This window comes from Bos indicus x Bos taurus, chromosome 13 (assembly GCF_003369695.1).
Source record: "Bos indicus x Bos taurus breed Angus x Brahman F1 hybrid chromosome 13, Bos_hybrid_MaternalHap_v2.0, whole genome shotgun sequence".
In the NCBI taxonomy this organism is placed as follows: domain Eukaryota; kingdom Metazoa; phylum Chordata; class Mammalia; order Artiodactyla; family Bovidae; genus Bos; species Bos indicus x Bos taurus.
The window spans coordinates 1,935,573-1,952,721 of NC_040088.1; the positions used below are offsets into that span (position 1 = coordinate 1,935,573).

General features: G+C 49.5%; 1 protein-coding gene across 14 annotated transcripts in view; it reads left to right on the plus strand.

Moving 5' to 3' along the window:
* The first annotated feature begins 1,496 nt into the window (after window positions 1-1,496).
* The window catches only part of BCAS1 (breast carcinoma amplified sequence 1), a 99,499-nt gene continuing 83,846 nt past the window's right edge, over window positions 1,497-17,149 (plus strand). For 2 of the 14 annotated variants that reach the window (XM_027558231.1, XM_027558230.1), the window contains exons 1-3: window positions 1,498-1,594; window positions 14,243-14,319; window positions 15,532-15,610. In XM_027558231.1, coding sequence (XP_027414032.1) covers window positions 14,248-14,319; window positions 15,532-15,610 — 151 coding nt within the window. In that variant the 5' untranslated portion in view covers window positions 1,498-1,594; window positions 14,243-14,247. Of the gene's footprint in view, window positions 1,595-11,206; window positions 11,493-14,242; window positions 14,320-15,531; window positions 15,611-17,149 lie in introns of those variants that run through there. The other 12 variants (XM_027558225.1, XM_027558238.1, XM_027558233.1 and 9 more) reach the window with 10 other exon arrangements.

The window sequence follows — 17,149 nt, forward strand, 5'->3', positions numbered from 1 at the left end:
TGTTTATTTCAGCAGCACGTCTGCTCCTCACATAGGCCTTTCTCAAAGGGGCCTCTCTAGCTCCCCCTGCTTCTCCCTCCTAGCAGCCTCAGCTTTTGTTTCATAATGAGGATCCCACTCTGTGACTCTGTTTATCTTCAGTACTCTGTGTTTAATTGTAGTGAGCCTGGGCAGGGTGGGGCAGGGCCTCTAAGCACAGGCCTGTATACAGCTGGTGCTTGACAAGTATTCATGACGGTGCTGGGATGCATATATTAATGAACAAAGCCACGTAATTACTAGTTTTATTTCTCTGGAGTGTTTTCTCAAGAACACTGAACAACATAACTCACCATGTTTCCCTTTTTGCACTGGCTGTTAGGAAGCTCAAAGCCACATCTGAGCAAGTTTATAAGCCCAGACATACACTCGCCAGTGCTCTTACTCCCATTCAACGTACCCACTCTCATGTTTCTATCTTCTTTTGTTCAGTTCAGTTCAGTTCAGTTGCTCAGTTGTGTCTGACTCTTTGAGACCCCACGGACTGCAGCACGCCAGGCTTCCCTGTCCATCACCAACTCCTGGAGCTTGCTCAAACTCATGTCTATTGAGTTGGTGATGCCTTCTTTGGTTATCTTTTTAAAAAATTTAAAAATTGACTTATAACTTACATACCATACAATTCACTTGCCTTACTTGCATAATTCAGTGATTTTTGGTATATTTACAGAGTTGTGTAACTATCAGCTTAGCGTTTTGTTTTTGTTTGGCCATGTGGCCTATGGGATCTTAGTTCCTGGACCAGGGATCAAACCTGTGCCCCTTCCTTGGGAGTGTGGAGTCCTAACCACTGGACCGCCGAGGAAGTCCCTGGTTATCTTTCTGTTTATGCTCTCCTATTGTAGTGCATGTGTCTTTCCAAGATGTTGTAGTAAATATCCTTGCTGGAATTAAGTACATCGAATGGCCTGTCTTGAATTTCTAGCTTGCAGAAAAGAAGAATGCCCTTTCCAGTGCCAGGCCTTGTCTCCAGAGCAGTAAACCACCCTTATGTTACCTGCTTTCCAGTACCCACAGGCCTTTGGGAGGGATGTTTACATGACTGGAGGCTGTGGGGGGTGAGATGGTGTTTCCTCCCCCTTCCGTGGTGTCCCAGAAAGAATGAAGGTGAAAGGCAAGCAGAGCAGCAAAACCTCACAGGACGTGTTTTCCCGGCTTTCCCCAGGCCCCGTGGTCACTGGGGAAGGGAGCCAGCTGCCCGGGTCAGCCTGAGTGGACGCGGCCGGTGAGGACAGGACTCGTGGGGCCAGGCAGGCGTCAGCACAAGAGCAATCGGGGGCTCAGGTTCTCTGGGAGAGGCGAGGCCAGCCCCCGAGCCAGGAAGAGAACCTGCTCCTGCAGGGCGGTCCGGGAGAGGCGAGCTCCACCCAGGCTTGTGTTTGCCCTGCTCTGTGTATTCAGCCAGCAGGCTCCGGACGAGGAAGCAAAGGGCAAGGAGCTGGGCTCAGCTGACAGCCTGGCACTGGGCAGCACCAGCGGGACACACAGCACTCCACGCAGAAGCAGCTCCAGGAGATACCCGAGGACAGAAGACACTCCCACCGGGGGCTTGCAGGTAACTGCTTCCAGATCTTTTCAGCGTGGCCGGAGAGTTTGTTCTTTTTGTTATTTGCAGGCGATGAATTGTGGAAGCCAGAGGCCAGAGAGGGTTGAGCTTGACCCTGGCTCTGCCAGTAAGTCACTGTGTGGTGTTGGGTCTGCGAGGGCCTCAGTTTCACCATCTGTGAAATGGACCCAAAGATAGCCCTTTCTAAAAGGATACAAGGACTACATGATAATGTGGGTAGTGTTGAGTTCAAAACAGCAGGAATAACTCCTATTTGCATGGACCCATTGCGTGTCATTTCAAGTGTAAACCTTAGGGGGAGAGTCAAGTGGATGGAGGGGCATGCTGTGTGCTTGGGGGACCGCCATCAGAACTACAGTCCCCCAGTGCAGAGCCAACTTTGAGTCTGTGTCTAGGGGAAGTCTAAGGAGGTGAAGGAGACGGGGAGAAGGACTTCCCCAGGGACTTTTGTGAATCTGGCTCTTGACATAAATTCTTATTTGACATTCAAGACCTCCCCTGGAGGCACCTGCAGGATTCAGATCCCAACAGCAGACTCCGGAAATCTGCACTGCCTTCAGAAACTCCATTTACTGCCTTGAACAGCCATGGTGATGAGAGAGCAGGTGGTCTGGAGCCCGAATGATGCCCAATCCAGTCTCAATCCCACCACTGACCGGCTGGGTGCCCTGGGGTGGGTGACTTCATTCTCTGAGCTTTAGTGTCTTCATCTGTAAAACAGGAAGTTAATAGTCTCGAGATCTAAGTGACGTCCACGAGGGCTGAGGGACCAAGGCAGGGAACACCTACCGATGTGCTTAATGAGCATTAACTGTTATTTTTATTATTGTCATCATCTCCATGTGATATTAGGAAAATGAGGTTGCGGAGGGGTGGGCAGGGACTCCTAGATCTCACGGAAGGGAAGCTGTGAAACTGAGCTCCCGTCAGAGCCGACTTCAGTGAGATGAGTTGCCGGGGTCCAGCCCCGGCTGATCCAGGGTATTCGAAGCGGGGATGGCGTCGGCGACCTATTTATTTAAATATTTTATCAAAGATATAAAGAGTAATAGAATGAGGATAGCTCAGTAGGAAAATTCAGTGGAGAAAAGAGGCTGAGTAGCTTGGTTTACGCGGGAGACCAATAAAACTTCAAGACAAGAAGTTTGCACCACTTACGTAGGCCGCAGGTGTCCTTCCGTTCTCCCGAAGGAGAGGAGACACTGAGGCCTCCTCGGTCGGATCTTAGAAGCCCAGGCAAAATTAGTAAGCATGGCGGGTTCCGTGCTCCAGATGGAGACTCAACCAGAGTGAGAGAGAGAGTGACATGGGGAGACCAGTATTTTGAGAAACTGATCCCAATTCTTTATTTTCCATGGTCTACTTTTATACACTGAGATGTTATGCAAAAGTCACGCGGGGTCAGCAGTCCTGACTTTTATCAAAGTCAGGTGCTTCATACAAATGTATACAGAGGTCTTAGGGGTGTTACATCATCTTCTGGCCAGGGGGCCTGCTGACAATTTATGACCCTCTCCTTGTGACAGTGGTCAGTCAACCAGGACACTTATTTCTCCAGGGGTGATTATTCTTAAAACAGACGCCACCCAAATAAAGTTACATTCCTATAGGATGAGGGTGTAGTGGGTTTTAGTTAAGGAAAGAATTTACTTAGCCTAAGGTCTAACGTGATTAATATCAAAGGTTAATACTTATTTCTTCTATATATTCATTAATGTGTGTAAGGGCAGGGGATATGGAGATTTAGCAACAAACATTGGCTCAACAAATGAAAAACCCTTCATCAACACAATTTCTAATCAGCCCATTATACTTATACTAATAGTTTTCTAACTTTTCTAAGGAACCTGTTTTTAGAAGGTTTAAAGCATCTCGTGCCTCTCACGGTTGGGAGGCTGTGAGCAATCACATGTGGCCGGACAAGCCTGTCAGGCAGGCCAGAGAACCTTCAGAGGAGTTTGTAGGTTAAAACACTCTTATCACGCCCAGGAGTTTTTATTAACTGGAGCTCTAGGTTAACTCCTTCTCCGAAAGAGGTGGTGGGGGACAGCCCCCCGTAAAGTCAGAGGTGTAGGTGAGAGCACAAAGTAGTAAAGTAGGCAGGCTCTGGTTATGGGGGTAGATGCTCGAGGATTTCCAGGGGGACTCCTGAGGCTCGATCCCGCCTTTGCGTATGTCGAGCCTCCTTCCTCATGACCTTTGCCATGGGCGGAGTACCTCACTCTGGCCCCCAACAATGAGTGAGGCTCTGTCCTCTCCTTGGGGGCAGAATTTAAGAGACACCAAAAAACTCCATCTTTGAGATAAATTATATTTTAAAGCAATATTTTTAAATTTCTCAATGAATGTGAAAACATCCACAATGAACCAAGTAACCACACATTTTGTAAAGAACCACTCCCAGCATTAATTCTGTTTTTTTAAGATAATATATTATTGAAATGTATATATGTACTATTTAATCTTGATGGCCGAGTTTTCTGGAACCCCCTTAAATTTTTCACCAGGAGGCATCTGACCCCACTCTCATCATGCCCTGCTAGAGCTGAGCTGCCTTAGAGGCCAGGAGTGTATAGATCCTGGGGCAGGGGGGTGTGTGTGTGTGCGCATGTGCACACGCATGCTCCATCACTCAGTCCTGTCCGACTCTTTGTGACCCCATGGACTGTACCCCTCCAGGCTCCTCTGTCCATGAGATTTCCCAGGCAAGAATACTGGAGTGGGTTGCCATTTCCTTCTCCAGGGGAATCTCTCAGACCCAGGGATTGAACCTGTGTCTCCTGCGTTGGTAAGCAGATTCTTTACCAATGAGCCACCTGGGAAGCCATATAGATCCTTGCTCTGCCCCTAAATTAAAACCAAGGGAGGGCCCTGCCAACATGGATTTCAACTGAAGGAGTCCCAAATCAGGGTGGCTGTTTTTTCCCAAAGGGTTCTGAAACTCGGGAAGGGTTGTCTTTGTAGGGAAAGGCATGTGCTTCAGGAGAGAACCGGGCCTGGCTGAACCCATCCTGTCTGGCTTCTGGTGGCGACGGGGATGCACAGGGAGGTTTGGGAAAGGCCCGGGAGGGCGGGCCCGCTCCTGCAGGCCTGCCCGAGCCGCTGGCGGCTCAAACATTGGTGGAGAGTCACCGTGTCAGCAGCCTCTCCTGCTGCCCAGAGCTGGGCTGGGCAGCCTGAAGGGTCTGAATGCCTTAGTCCTGTGGAACCAGGTTCAACCTTAGCTCTGCCTCACCAGAGCTTCCTATCTGATCAGGGTTACTTTACTCTCCTTTATCCATTAAATCAGCAGATATAACTTGAGGGCACACTCGTGCAAGCAGGATAAGTGGGGTACCTGCCCCCACGGAGTTTACATTCTCAGGGTGAGGGGCTTGCATCATTAAGCCTCAGTCTCTTCATCTGTGTAATGGGGGGATAACGGGCTGCTGTAAGAGAAAACGCAAACAGTGGAAGTCAAGTGCCCGGTGCTGGGCTCCTTGCAGGGCAACGCGGGGAGGCACTCACTCTGAGGTGCCCACGGTACCTGCCCAACCTTGAAGGGGTCGCCTCCTTGCATTTTGCGCCCTGACGCCTCTCCTGCCCCACCCTACTCCTGACCCTGCCAAGCTCATAGTAAGGCTGCGGCTAATGTTACCTGCCATCACTATTAGCCTAAAGATGTTTGGGGCAACACCCGGGATAAGATACTGAGCTCCGAGGCTTCTAGGAACCGCGATGGGTAAAGGGATGCGAACACAAGAAAGCATTCCAGTAGCAGGATCTCAATTCCCAGGTCTCCTCAAACACTCAGCAGCGCTTTGATAAGGAGGCCCTCGCCCTGAACCCACACGTACCAGGGCTCTGGGCGCAGGGCTGGGGGCGCAGAGAGGAACGGCTTTCAGCCCTGTCTGCACACAGCAGCCCGCGTCACGGTGCAGGACCACGGGGCCCTGCACATCTGTTCTCGTCACTCACCTTGAGGCTGTCTTTGGAGCTGGGGGCAGAGGGCTTGTTCTGCTGGGCATGCCAGCCTGCTCCTGTTGGCACCGCCCTCAGTGGGTGGTGAGAAGGGTCGCCAGTTTACCTACGTTCCACTGCACTGATCAAAGGTGTTCCCGTTCACCCAGTGACTAACTCTGTCACCAGCGCACCCTTTGAGGACTTCCTCCTCCATCTGACAGTGGCCGCTGCAGAAACGCTCTTTCTCTAGGGCAGCTGGTACCATGTTTGGTGTTTGATCTGTTTGGAGAAGGAGGACATATCATTAACTTGTAACTCAATGAAGAGTCAGTGGTGGGAGGGGTGGGCGGGGATAAGAGGAAGGGTGTTTAAGGGAAGGAACTTGTAAGGAGTAGTAGAGACTGAAGGCACAGGAAATGAATATAGACATTTAATTGCATCATATGGTTAATATCATTGCATTGGCAACCATATTACAATATATAAATGTATCAAAGTAAAACATGTTGCGCCTTAAACTTATAAATGTTACTTGTCAAAGTCATTCAGTTAAAACCCTCTAAAATTGATTAATTGATTAAGTACATTAAAGAAGGCCCCATGAACACCAATCCCTGGAGTAAAGGAGGAGAGATGCAAAAGAAACTTCCCTGAATGGCCAATTCACTTGTGGGTCAAAACAGAGCTAGAGGGATTACAACACTAATAAGTGAAATAAACAGCAAGAACTGTTTTCTCATCCGACTGCTGCCAAGCCCTTGGGCTAAATCTTTCCAAAGATTATTGATGACTTTTCAATTTTTTATTCACTTTAGGTCTGGCTTGACTATTTATGTTTTTGATTTCTCATTGTAAAAACAGATATGCAATAAATATTTTATAGTCTATGCTGTATTACATTATATGCAAATACTTAATAAAATTTAGCATAACTTACATGGTAGAGGAGATAGTAAGAGTAAGAAAAAGTTTAGAGCATGAACTGTGGAGCCAGGCTGCTAAGGGTTAAGTCCTGATGCTCCCTCTTACTAGGTGATGATCTGTATTAGTCAACTAAGCAGTGTAACAAAAAAAACAAGCAAGCAACCCACAGACTGGGTGACTTGAACAACAGATATTTGTTTCCCCGAAACCCTAGAGGCTAATAAATCCAAGATGAAGATCCTAACTAATTCTGGTTTTGGTGGAAGTTCTTTTCCTCACTTGCAGCCCTCACACCTCTGACCTCTTGTGGGGTCCTCACGTGGTAGAGAGAGAAAACAAGCTCTTGGGTGTTTTCTCTAATAAGGCTGCTAATCCTTAGGATTAGAGCCCCACCCTTATAACTTCCTCTAGTCTGTCTCTAAATACAGTCATGCTGGGTTAGGGTTTCTACATGTGAATTTGGAGGGGAACATAATTCAGCTCATAGCCTGGTCTTAGGCAAGGAAGTCAGGCTCTCTGGACCCACGTGATGCATCCGTAAAGTGGGGACAACAAGAACACCCAGCTCAGGAGTTCCCTGCTGGCCTAGTGCTTGGGATATGTCACCATCGCTGCCGCGGCCTGGCTCAGATCCTTGGTCAGGAAACTGAAATCCTGCATGCCACGTGGACAGTTTGGCCAAAAAAAAAAAAAAGTGCTTTGAAAGGGTTGCAAACATCTTCAGACTTGCTGAGATGGCTGTGATTTGTGGACGTTGAAAGCCAGTGCCCTTCCTCTCTCTGAGAATCCGGTCCTTGGTTCTATGTACCAGGGGAGCCAGCATCTGGGGGAGTCCCTGGCCCAAAATGTCCAGGATGGCACCTCTCAGCCCTCGCCATCATGGAAGTCACCCGGAGATCCTGAAAATATTCTGATGCCCGGGCCCCAGCCAGGGGTTCCGACGGGATGGGTCTGGCGGGGCCTGGACACAGGGACTGAAATCTCCCATGAGGTTGGAATGTGTAACAGTGTGAAGACTGGCCTCAGTAACAGAGCTGGGAAATGGAGAAGTAGGGAGACTTTCTCATCTGAATGACCCCCAGCCAAAGACCTAGCCCACGTTCTCCAAATGCTAGGTCTTTGAGTCTAATTTCAAAAACAAGCCTCTCTGCCATATGGAGACTCGTGCTTAATATCAGATTAAAGAACATTCATAAGAACAAAACTATGCACACCATCAGGTCATTAAAGGGCGTTTTGATACCACCTTCAATTTTTTTTTTCCAAAATAAAAACTGAGCTCTTTCAAAGAATATGTTTTTCTTGATGGATAAAACTCATCATCTGATTTATTCTTCTCCTCTGTTGGAGACTGGAGGAAGCTTCATCACAGACAGGAATGGTCCAGTCTGGACCACCTGCACCTCAGCTTTGCCATCTGCTAAATGGGGATAAAAAGGGTTCCTGCCACACAGAGTCCCTGACACGGCTTTCAGGGTAATCGACTCATCCTGGCTTGCCTAGGACTTCCCTGGCTGTAACAGGAAAGGCCCGCCTCCCCAGAATGTCCTCATCCCCAGGACATCCTGGGGGCTGCTCTCTGTCACAGCCCCCATGCCTGTGTGCACTTGCTGAAAATACAGATCCAGGATGCCGGCCTGACCGTGAGGTGATCACGGGAATCAGAAGTGCTGCCCAGTTCTTTAGTTGCTTGTGTCAGACAACTCTGGGAGTATCAGTGATGATCAAGGTGATACTTCTAATCATGAAGAACCTTCAGGGCGCCCCTTCACCACGTGCCACACCCTGTTTGCGGCACCTTCTATGTATTAGTGCCTTGAACTCTCACAGCGACCTCTAGAGTGTGTGCCCTGATGATCCCCATTTTACAGAAGAGGAAGCTGAGGCCCCGGGAGGCCCGGTAACTTGCCGGTGTCACTCATTCAGTAGGTGGCTGAGTGGGGACTCGCACCTGGGTGTTTAGTCCCCAGAGCCCACGAGCCCACAGCCTTATTTGACAGCACTGCTCTCCACCTAGAGGTCTCAGCACTGGCACATCCCCAGTCAGCTGTGATCAACGTTACGACCTTATTAGTTGTACCGTCTTTGGGGTGGGTGTCCCTGGTGGCTCAGCCGGTAAAGAATCTGCCTGCAGTGTGGGAGACGCAGGTTCGATCCCTGGATCAGGAAGATCCCCTGGAGGAGGGCATGGCAGCCCACTCCAGTATCTTGCCTGGAGAATCCCATGGACAGAGGAGCCTGGTGGGCTACAGTCCATGGGGTCGCAAGAGTCGGACACGACTGAGCGACTGAAAACAGCAGCAACATCTTTGGGGTACAAAAGGACTTGCCGTGCTCGTGCAAACCTTGAACGAAAGGTTTAATTGCTGAACGTGAAAGCATTTCCTTTGATGTCCCCAGACATTTTGGCCTTACTGGCGGGCTGCGGCCGATGGGGTCGCGGAGTCCGACAGGACTGAGCGCATGCACCGCAGGCCCAAAGCGTTTGCTTCGGCCAATACTGACGTTGACCGATAGGTGGCAGTCACCGCCTGTTTTCGTCTCATGGAAATCGGGCCCCTTGCAAAATTTGAAAGGCAGAAGCAAGTTCACAACACATATTCTGTAACTGCTGGCGGAAACCAATGTTATCTGAGTCCAAGTTGTCCCTGCAAAAGACGTGCAAATGGATTTTCCTTCTTTCAGGCCATTTGGCCTCGACACTGCCGGAGAGGCGCCTTAAAACCTGCAACGGCTGGGATATGGAACTCAGACGCTTTCGGGTTGAAAGTTTCTGTCCTGTCTGCACACACCTCTCTCAGGGCAAAGATTTTTCATAATCTCAAACATTTTAATTGAAGTTACCTCTCAAGTTGGATTAAATGTAAATTGAATAATAGAGCTTTGAAAGTTTATAAGCCCATTAGTAAATTATTTTTACTTTTGAAAAAGCTAGATTTAGATGGAGACATCATCTACTGTGTATCCATTTTTGCAAATGGCCTTGGTCAGCTGAGGCGTTTCACCTGCGAGTTCCAGTTTTCTCATCTGTAAAACTGGAGCGATGATGCCTCTGCCTTGTGGGTTTGTTGTGAGGAGTAAATTCATTTACGGCACGTGGAGCTCTCAGGACAGTTTCCCAGCAGGTGATGAGCACTCACCAAATTTGTTGTTATTATTATATCAGGGCATCCTTGGTGGCTCAGAAGTAAAGGATCCGCCTGCCAAAGCAGAAGACACAGGTTCGATCCCTGGGTCGGGAAGATCCCCTGGAGAAGGGCATGGCACCCCACTCCAGTATCTTGCCTGGAGAATCCCAGGGACAGAGGAGCCTGGCGGGCTACAGTCCATGGGGTTACAAAGAGTCAGACATGACTGAGCGACTAACACATGACTTAGCAACTAAACTACATTATTTTTATTAATATTACTATCGTTCAAACGTAACATTATTTATTGAAGCTGTGCCAGGTGTCTCTTGCTGTGCGAAGCTTTTCTCAGGTTGCCTGAGGGGCCTGCTCTCCAGATGCGGCGCAGGCGCTTCTCGCAGCGGAGGCTCTCGGGGTGAGGGCTCCAGTCGCTGCAGCTCATGGGCCCAGGAGTTGCTGCTCCCCGGCTCTAAAGCCCACGCCGCAGCAGCGGTGGCGCACAGGCTTAACTGCTCCGAAGCACGTGGGATCTTCCTGGACCAGGGATCAGATCCGTGTCTCCTGTACCGGCAGGCGGGTTCTTTACCACTGAGCCACCAGAGAAGCCCCTACTATTACTGTCTCATCATTACTATGGTTGTTAGAGTTGTCATTATTTTTATACACGGTGGGTTCAGTTCCTGGTCAGTCTTAATTTGGGCAACACTTAATCTCTCAGCTGCTTCAATCTCATTATTTGCAAAATGAGTATATGTTACCGAGGCTGATGTTGAGCAAAACCTATAAAGTTTCTAGAAAAGGCCAGGCAGTAAATATCTTAGGCTTTGCAGCCATATGGTCTCTGTTGAAATGCCTCAACTCTGCCTCAGTACATGAAGCAGCTGTAGGTAGACTATAGATAAATGACATGGCTGTCTTCCAATAGAATTTTATTTATGGATACCACAATTTGAATTTCATATAATTCTCATGTGTCACAATCTATGATTCTTCTGATTTTTTCCCCCAACCCTTTATAAGTGTAAAACCCATTCTCAGCACACAGGCCAGCCTAAAACAGGCGGTGAACTGGATTTGTTCCCCAGCTGTCATTTGCTGACCCTGGCCTTGAATATTCAATATTATTTTCGTAGTATCCCATTTATAGATGAAGCGATGGCCTATTGGGAGTATGGATATCTTGGATTTTATAAACAGAAAATATTGCAACATAACTGGGGTCCTGTACGTTTTAGCACTGTCCAGCTTTATTACCTGTTGTAATGATCTGTGGTTAATACATAAAATCCCGATTCTGATATCTACCAGGCAGGTTCCCCCAAGAAAGCCCTTTTATGGCCCCCCAAATTTCTGATTACTCAAGTCTCCTCCCATGGAAATCCTTGGAGATGCATTGGCTGCGTTTGGCCAGGAATTAAAATCCCTGGCTGTTATTCCAAAAGCCAGCAGGCTGATGAGTCGGCAGCCAGGTCTTTGGAGAAGGGCTACGTTGGAATCACTGTGGGCGTGAAAAAGCGGCTTTCACTAGTCAGGCAGCAGAGGGACTGGAAGAGCCCCGCCTCCGGAAGAGACGTCCTCCGGGTCAAGACCTCACGCGGCCCTTCTCTGGATGTGCGTCCTGGGCGCGTTCGGGAGCCTCAGTGCCCTCCTTTCCAGGGGAAGGGAATTCTGCAGGGAACATCCCAGAGGCTGGAGCAGAGGCAGCCTGTGCAGGAATCTCCCTCTGCCGTCTTTAACCAGCTGATCTTTGGAAGGCGATTTCACCTCCTCGTGACTCAGCTTCCTCTCGGCTAGAGTGACCTGACGGTGACACCTGTTCACGCGGGCATGCAGGGCCACGCGAGACGCCGCGGGATGCGCTCTGGGAAAGCAGCGCTTGGAGCTGAGGACGTGTGAGCAGTTGTGAACTCTCGTCGTTAGTGTTGTCGTGAGGCTCTTGAAGGGCTTAGGGATAACGTGGGTTAGGGCCTAGTTCAGTGCTTCGGGGTGAGAGATTGTTACTAATAATTATTCCCTCCACTCAACTAATAAGTTATAATTTGACACCTGATCAGTGCAGACGCACTGCTGAGCTATAATGGTGGGTAACGAGAGACAGTCCCTGCCCTCTCGGTGCTTACAGCTACTGGGGACGGGGGATGGAAGTCAAGTGTTCTGTATTGCCCTCAGAGTTAAGTCTGGATCAGTTGTACTTCATTCAGAACCATCCTACCCAGTGTTGCCGCTTCCTGCCCTCTTCTGTGCCCCCGTTAATGTTCATATATAATAATAGATATGTTACCTATTACCTTCTTGTTCATAGCATTGAACCATAGGTGTTTGGATTAGCAAACACTTCTATATTGCTTACAAAGAACCATGCATTGTTCTAACCACCTTACAAGCATTAACTCATTGTGTACTTGTAGCAGCCCTGTGAGGCACAGAGAGGCTAATTAACTCATCCAAGGACACGCAGCAGCAAGGGGCAGGGAGAGCGTTCAAGCCCAGGTTGTCCTGTTCCTGGTCTGTGCTCACCACCACTGCACGTCCTGCCTTGAGCTATCAGATGTGGCCTGATGTGTGGATTTACTGTCTGTTACTGACTGTCCACCCAACAGATTTCAACTCCATGAAGTCAAAGGGGCTCATCTGTTTAATTCACAGCTGCAACCCTGGTGTCTGCTTCAGCATATGGTGCAAAGCTGGTGCTCAGCGTACATTTGGTGAATCAGTAAATGAATGAAAATATAGCCAAATAGATATATATAAATATAGATATCTATCATATATGATAGATACATATGTAACACGTAGTGCTAAGTGCCATGAAAAAATGCCTGTGCTCAAGAGGTTTTAACAGAGGACTTAATTTAGTTTGAGGATCAGAGAATATTAAAAATTAGAAGTATCATTTTAACTGTCTGCATTCTAAAATCTCCTTGATCTAATAGCTGTGACTGGCTAAGGAGGACGAAAATGATACCTATGTGGAATATGTTTTTCATGATGATAATAATCCCCCAGAAATGAAACACAGTTGAAAATTGGGACTGCATTTTAAAGAAATCTTAGGGATCTTCCCTAGTGGCTCAGTGGTAAAGAACCCGCCTGCCAATGCAGGAAACATAAGTTCCATCCCTGGTCCAGGAAGGTCCCACACGCTCCAGAGCAGCCGAGCCCGTGAGCCCCAACTACTGAGCCCGGGCCCCAGAGACAGGGAGCTGAAAGTGCCGAGCCCGTGAGCCCCAACTACTGAGCCCGGGCCCCAGAGACAGGGAGCTGAAAGTGCCGAGCCCGTGAGCCCCAACTACTGAGCCCGGGCCCCAGAGACAGGGAGCTGAAAGTGCCGAGCCCGTGAGCCCCAACTACTGAGCCCGGGCCCCAGAGACAGGGAGCTGAAAGTGCCGAGCCCGTGTGCCCCAACTACTGAGCCCGGGCCCCAGAGACAGGGAGCTGAAAGTGCCGAGCCCGTGTGCCCCAACTACTGAGCCCGGGCCCCAGAGACAGGGAGCTGAAAGTGCCGAGCCCGTGAGCCCCAACTACTGAGCCCGGGCCCCAGAGACAGGGAGCTGAAAGTGCCGAGCCCGTGAGCCCCAACTACTGAGCCCGGGCCCCAGAGACAGGGAGCTGAAAGTGCCGAGCCCGTGTGCCCCAACTACTGAGCCCGGGCCCCAGAGACAGGGAGCTGAAAGTGCCGAGCCCGTGTGCCCCAACTACTGAGCCCGGGCCCCAGAGACAGGGAGCTGAAAGTGCCGAGCCCGTGTGCCCCAACTACTGAGCCCGGGCCCCAGAGACAGGGAGCTGAAAGTGCCGAGCCCGTGTGCCCCAACTACTGAGCCCGGGCCCCAGAGACAGGGAGCTGAAAGTGCCGAGCCCGTGTGCCCCAACTACTGAGCCCGGGCCCCAGAGACAGGGAGCTGAAAGTGCCGAGCCCATGAGCCACAGCTGCCGAAGCCTGCATGCCCCAGAGCCCACGCTTTGCCCCAGAGAAGTCACTGCAGGGAGAAGCCACAACTAGAGGAAAGCCTGTGCAGCAACAGAGACCCAGCACAGCCAAAAACAAATCGATTTTGAGAAAATTTATGGGCGTATAGTGGGTTTACAATGTTGCGTTACCTCCTGCTGTACAGCCAAGTGAATCAGTTATACATACACATGTATCCACTCTTTATTAGGTTCCCAAACTCTATTCTGGAGAAGGAAATGGCAACCCACTCCAATATTCTTGCCTGGAGAATCCCATGGACAGAGGAGCCTGGCGGGCTACAGTCCATAAGGTCACAAGAGTCAGACACGACTTAGCGACTAAACCACCAAACTCTTTATTACACTTTTTTTTTTTTAGCCACGCCACACAGCTTGTGGGATCTTAGTTCCCCGACCAGGGACAGAACCTGTGCTCCCTGCAGCTCAAGTGTGGAGTTCTAACTGCTGCACCAACAGTGAAGCTCCTGCATTTGACTTTAATTCTGTTGAATTCACGAGCCCCAAATCTTCCCTCATTCCTCAAAACAGACATGAGCAATTGGTCTCCCTGCACTTGTGATAATACGCCCACAGTGACTGGGCAGGTCTCTGCATCTTAGTTTTGTATGCAGAAGTGAGGCTCCCGTTTCTCTTGGGTTTTAATTTTCTGAGTCTCTCTTTTTCTCTGTTGCAGGAACAATGGGTAACCAAATGAGTGTTCCCCAAAGAGTGGAAGACCAAGAGAATGACCCGGAAGCAGACACTCACAAGGTGGTGTTGTTACGCTCTCTGCATCGTTAGCTATTGGTCGGGAGGGTCGGGGTGACGGCAGAAGGAGGAGCCTGCCCAAGGCTCTCGGGGCGAGCGGTGCGGCGGTTGCTGCTCTCGGGGGTTGCTCAGTGGGACGCAAACCTCGAGAACCCATCGAGGAGCTGTTAAAAGTGCAGGCTCTTAGGGCCCCACTCAAGGCCCAGGGATCCAGAAATCGCAGGGAAGGGGCCCATGGAACCTGAGTCTCCGTGGTGACTGATTCCCATCCATCGGTGCACAGGTGCAAGTGGGTCTGGACCAGTGGTTCTCAACTGTGGGTGGTTCTGCCTCGCCACTGGCAGTGTCTGGAGACGTTTCTTGGTTGTCACAACTCTAGTATCCAGGAAACTTCCAAACACAAGCTTCTTTTAAACAAAACTGCTACAAAAATATAAAGTCTTCCAAAAGATGCATATTTCGTCTTTTAGCTTTTTTTCCCTCTCTACACTTATTAACATATATTACACTATTAATAGTGTTAGCAAAATAAGACAATATATGCAAAGTACTTAGCATATAATCAATATTCAGTTAATGCCAACTATGAGTGAGATCATTTATTACGAAAATGACATCGGGTAACAAATATTTTTTTTGCAATCTTTTTTTCTTTCCATGTGAGTATATATGTGTATATATGTGTAACCTTTTTAAATGTCAGCAATAAATAACAGAAGAGAAAAAAATAATTCAGCAGTGACCTAAAATTGGAAAGGGGTTGCAACAGCTCGATGAAGGGAGTGGGCATGGAGCAGAAAAGTAGCAACGGGCGACTTCCTGAATCTGAGGAGAGTGTGGCCTGGAGGCTGTGCTTGTGTGCGGGACCCTGGGGTGTGGTTAACCTCCCGGCCCGTCCTGCTCTTGTCCCCTCACCAGGCGCACCAGCGCCCCCCTTTGCCCGGGAGTCCCATCTGTACGGAGGGGTCTGTCCTGCCTGGGCTCACGGGGCTTGCTGAGAACAGGCATAGACTGTGCAAAGCTCTTGTCAACCCGGGCATCCTGTCCTTTAGATCGGGGTATTGGTTTCTCTGAGGCGTCACAGAAATCAGGGTGGTTTCTAGAAGTGGAGACTTTAATTTGTGAGGCGCCCTTGTAGCCTTGAGTTTCTTTCCTGAGTTTTTCTGATTTTTCTCATCCAAGACTTGGCTAATACTGCCACACATTCTGTTCCAGGTCACGTCTGGGGACGCGTGTGGTCAAAACGGCCTGCCGGTCATCACGTCCGCCCGCACTGTTCAACTCTACGATGAAGGTGAGTGTCCCGGCGGGCTGCTCGTCCTGAGGGTGGGGATGAGGATGGGGAAGGGCTGCTGGCCCTGCTCACGGTGAGGCAGATGCCGGGGCTGAAGCCGCGCGGAAGGCACGCGTGTCGCTCCTGGGGCTGCAAACACAGCGCCACACAGTGGACGGCTCAAGCAACAGCAGTGTATTGTCTCTGCTGGGGCTGGAAGGGAATTCAGGGCGTGGGCAAGGTCAGGATCTTCTGAGAGACCTGTGTGTGAAAAAATCTGTTCCCTGGGGACTTCCCTGGTGGTCCAGCAGTTAAGACTTCGCCTTCCAACGCAGGCGTGGCAGGTTCAATCCCTGGTCAGGGAGCTAAGACTCCCCCATGCCTCATGACCAAAAAACCAAAACAAAAAACAGAAGCAATACTGTAACAAATTCAATAAAGACTTAAAAAATTGGTCCACATCAAACAAACAAGAAATAGTCTTGAAAAAAAGGACTGTCCCCTGCCTCTGCTTTGACTCCCAGGGGCCTCAGACTCTTTGGCTTCGACACAGTCCCCCTCTTTGGTTTTCCCAGCATCTTCCTTCTATGAGCATCTGTCTCTGGGTCCAAGCCTCTCTCTTCTGTACAGACACAGGCACTTGGGGCTGTGCACAGCCCCGGCCTCTTCTTGACTTGATCCTCAGCAGAGACCCTACTTCCAAATGGGGCCGTAGGAACTGGGGTTAGGACTCCGTCATCTCAGCAATTCAACTCTTAACAGCAGTCTCTGGGGTGTGTATGATGTCTGCAAGAGTCTGAGGATTTACAGCAATAAGTGAAAACCAACAGAATAGAAACACTGGGAGGTTGGGTTCTTTGGAGTCCAACAGACCAAAGTTAAAACCCCTGCCCTGGAACTTACTGGCTGTGGGACCTGGAGTGAGCCACGTGGCTTTCTAAGCCTCAGTTTTCTCATCTGTAAAGTGGGGATAATGATACCTATCTCGTAGAATTGATGAGAGAACTCGAGGAGATCAAGCGTCTTACTTATTACCCAGCACTTAGGAATTCCAAACAGACAAGTGAAATACAGAAGACAGCGGAGGGCGGTGTTGAAACTGGACAATGTGCTTATCTATTTGATTTTATTCTGGAGTATAAGGCTATAACGGGGGAGCCTGGTGGGCTGCCGTCTATGGGGTCACACAGAGTCGGACACGACTGAAGTGACTTAGCAGCAGCAGCAGCATAAGGCTATAAGGGCTTCCCTGGTGACTCAGTGGTAAAGAATCTGCCAATGCAGGAGAGGCAGGAGATGCAGGTTTGATCCCTGGGTCAGGAAGATCCCTGGAGAAGGAAATGGCAATCCACTCCAATATTCTTGCCTGGGAAATTCTATAGACAGGAGGCTGGTAGGCTACAGTCCATAGGGTCACAAAGACTTGGACACAACTTAGCACCTAAACAACAGCAAGGCTATAAATTCCAAGCATCAAAATTGACTGAGTTCTACTATGTGAAAATTATCAGTAAATCATATGAGAGCAGGGTGTCCCAGTGGTTGAGGGTAAGAACTCTG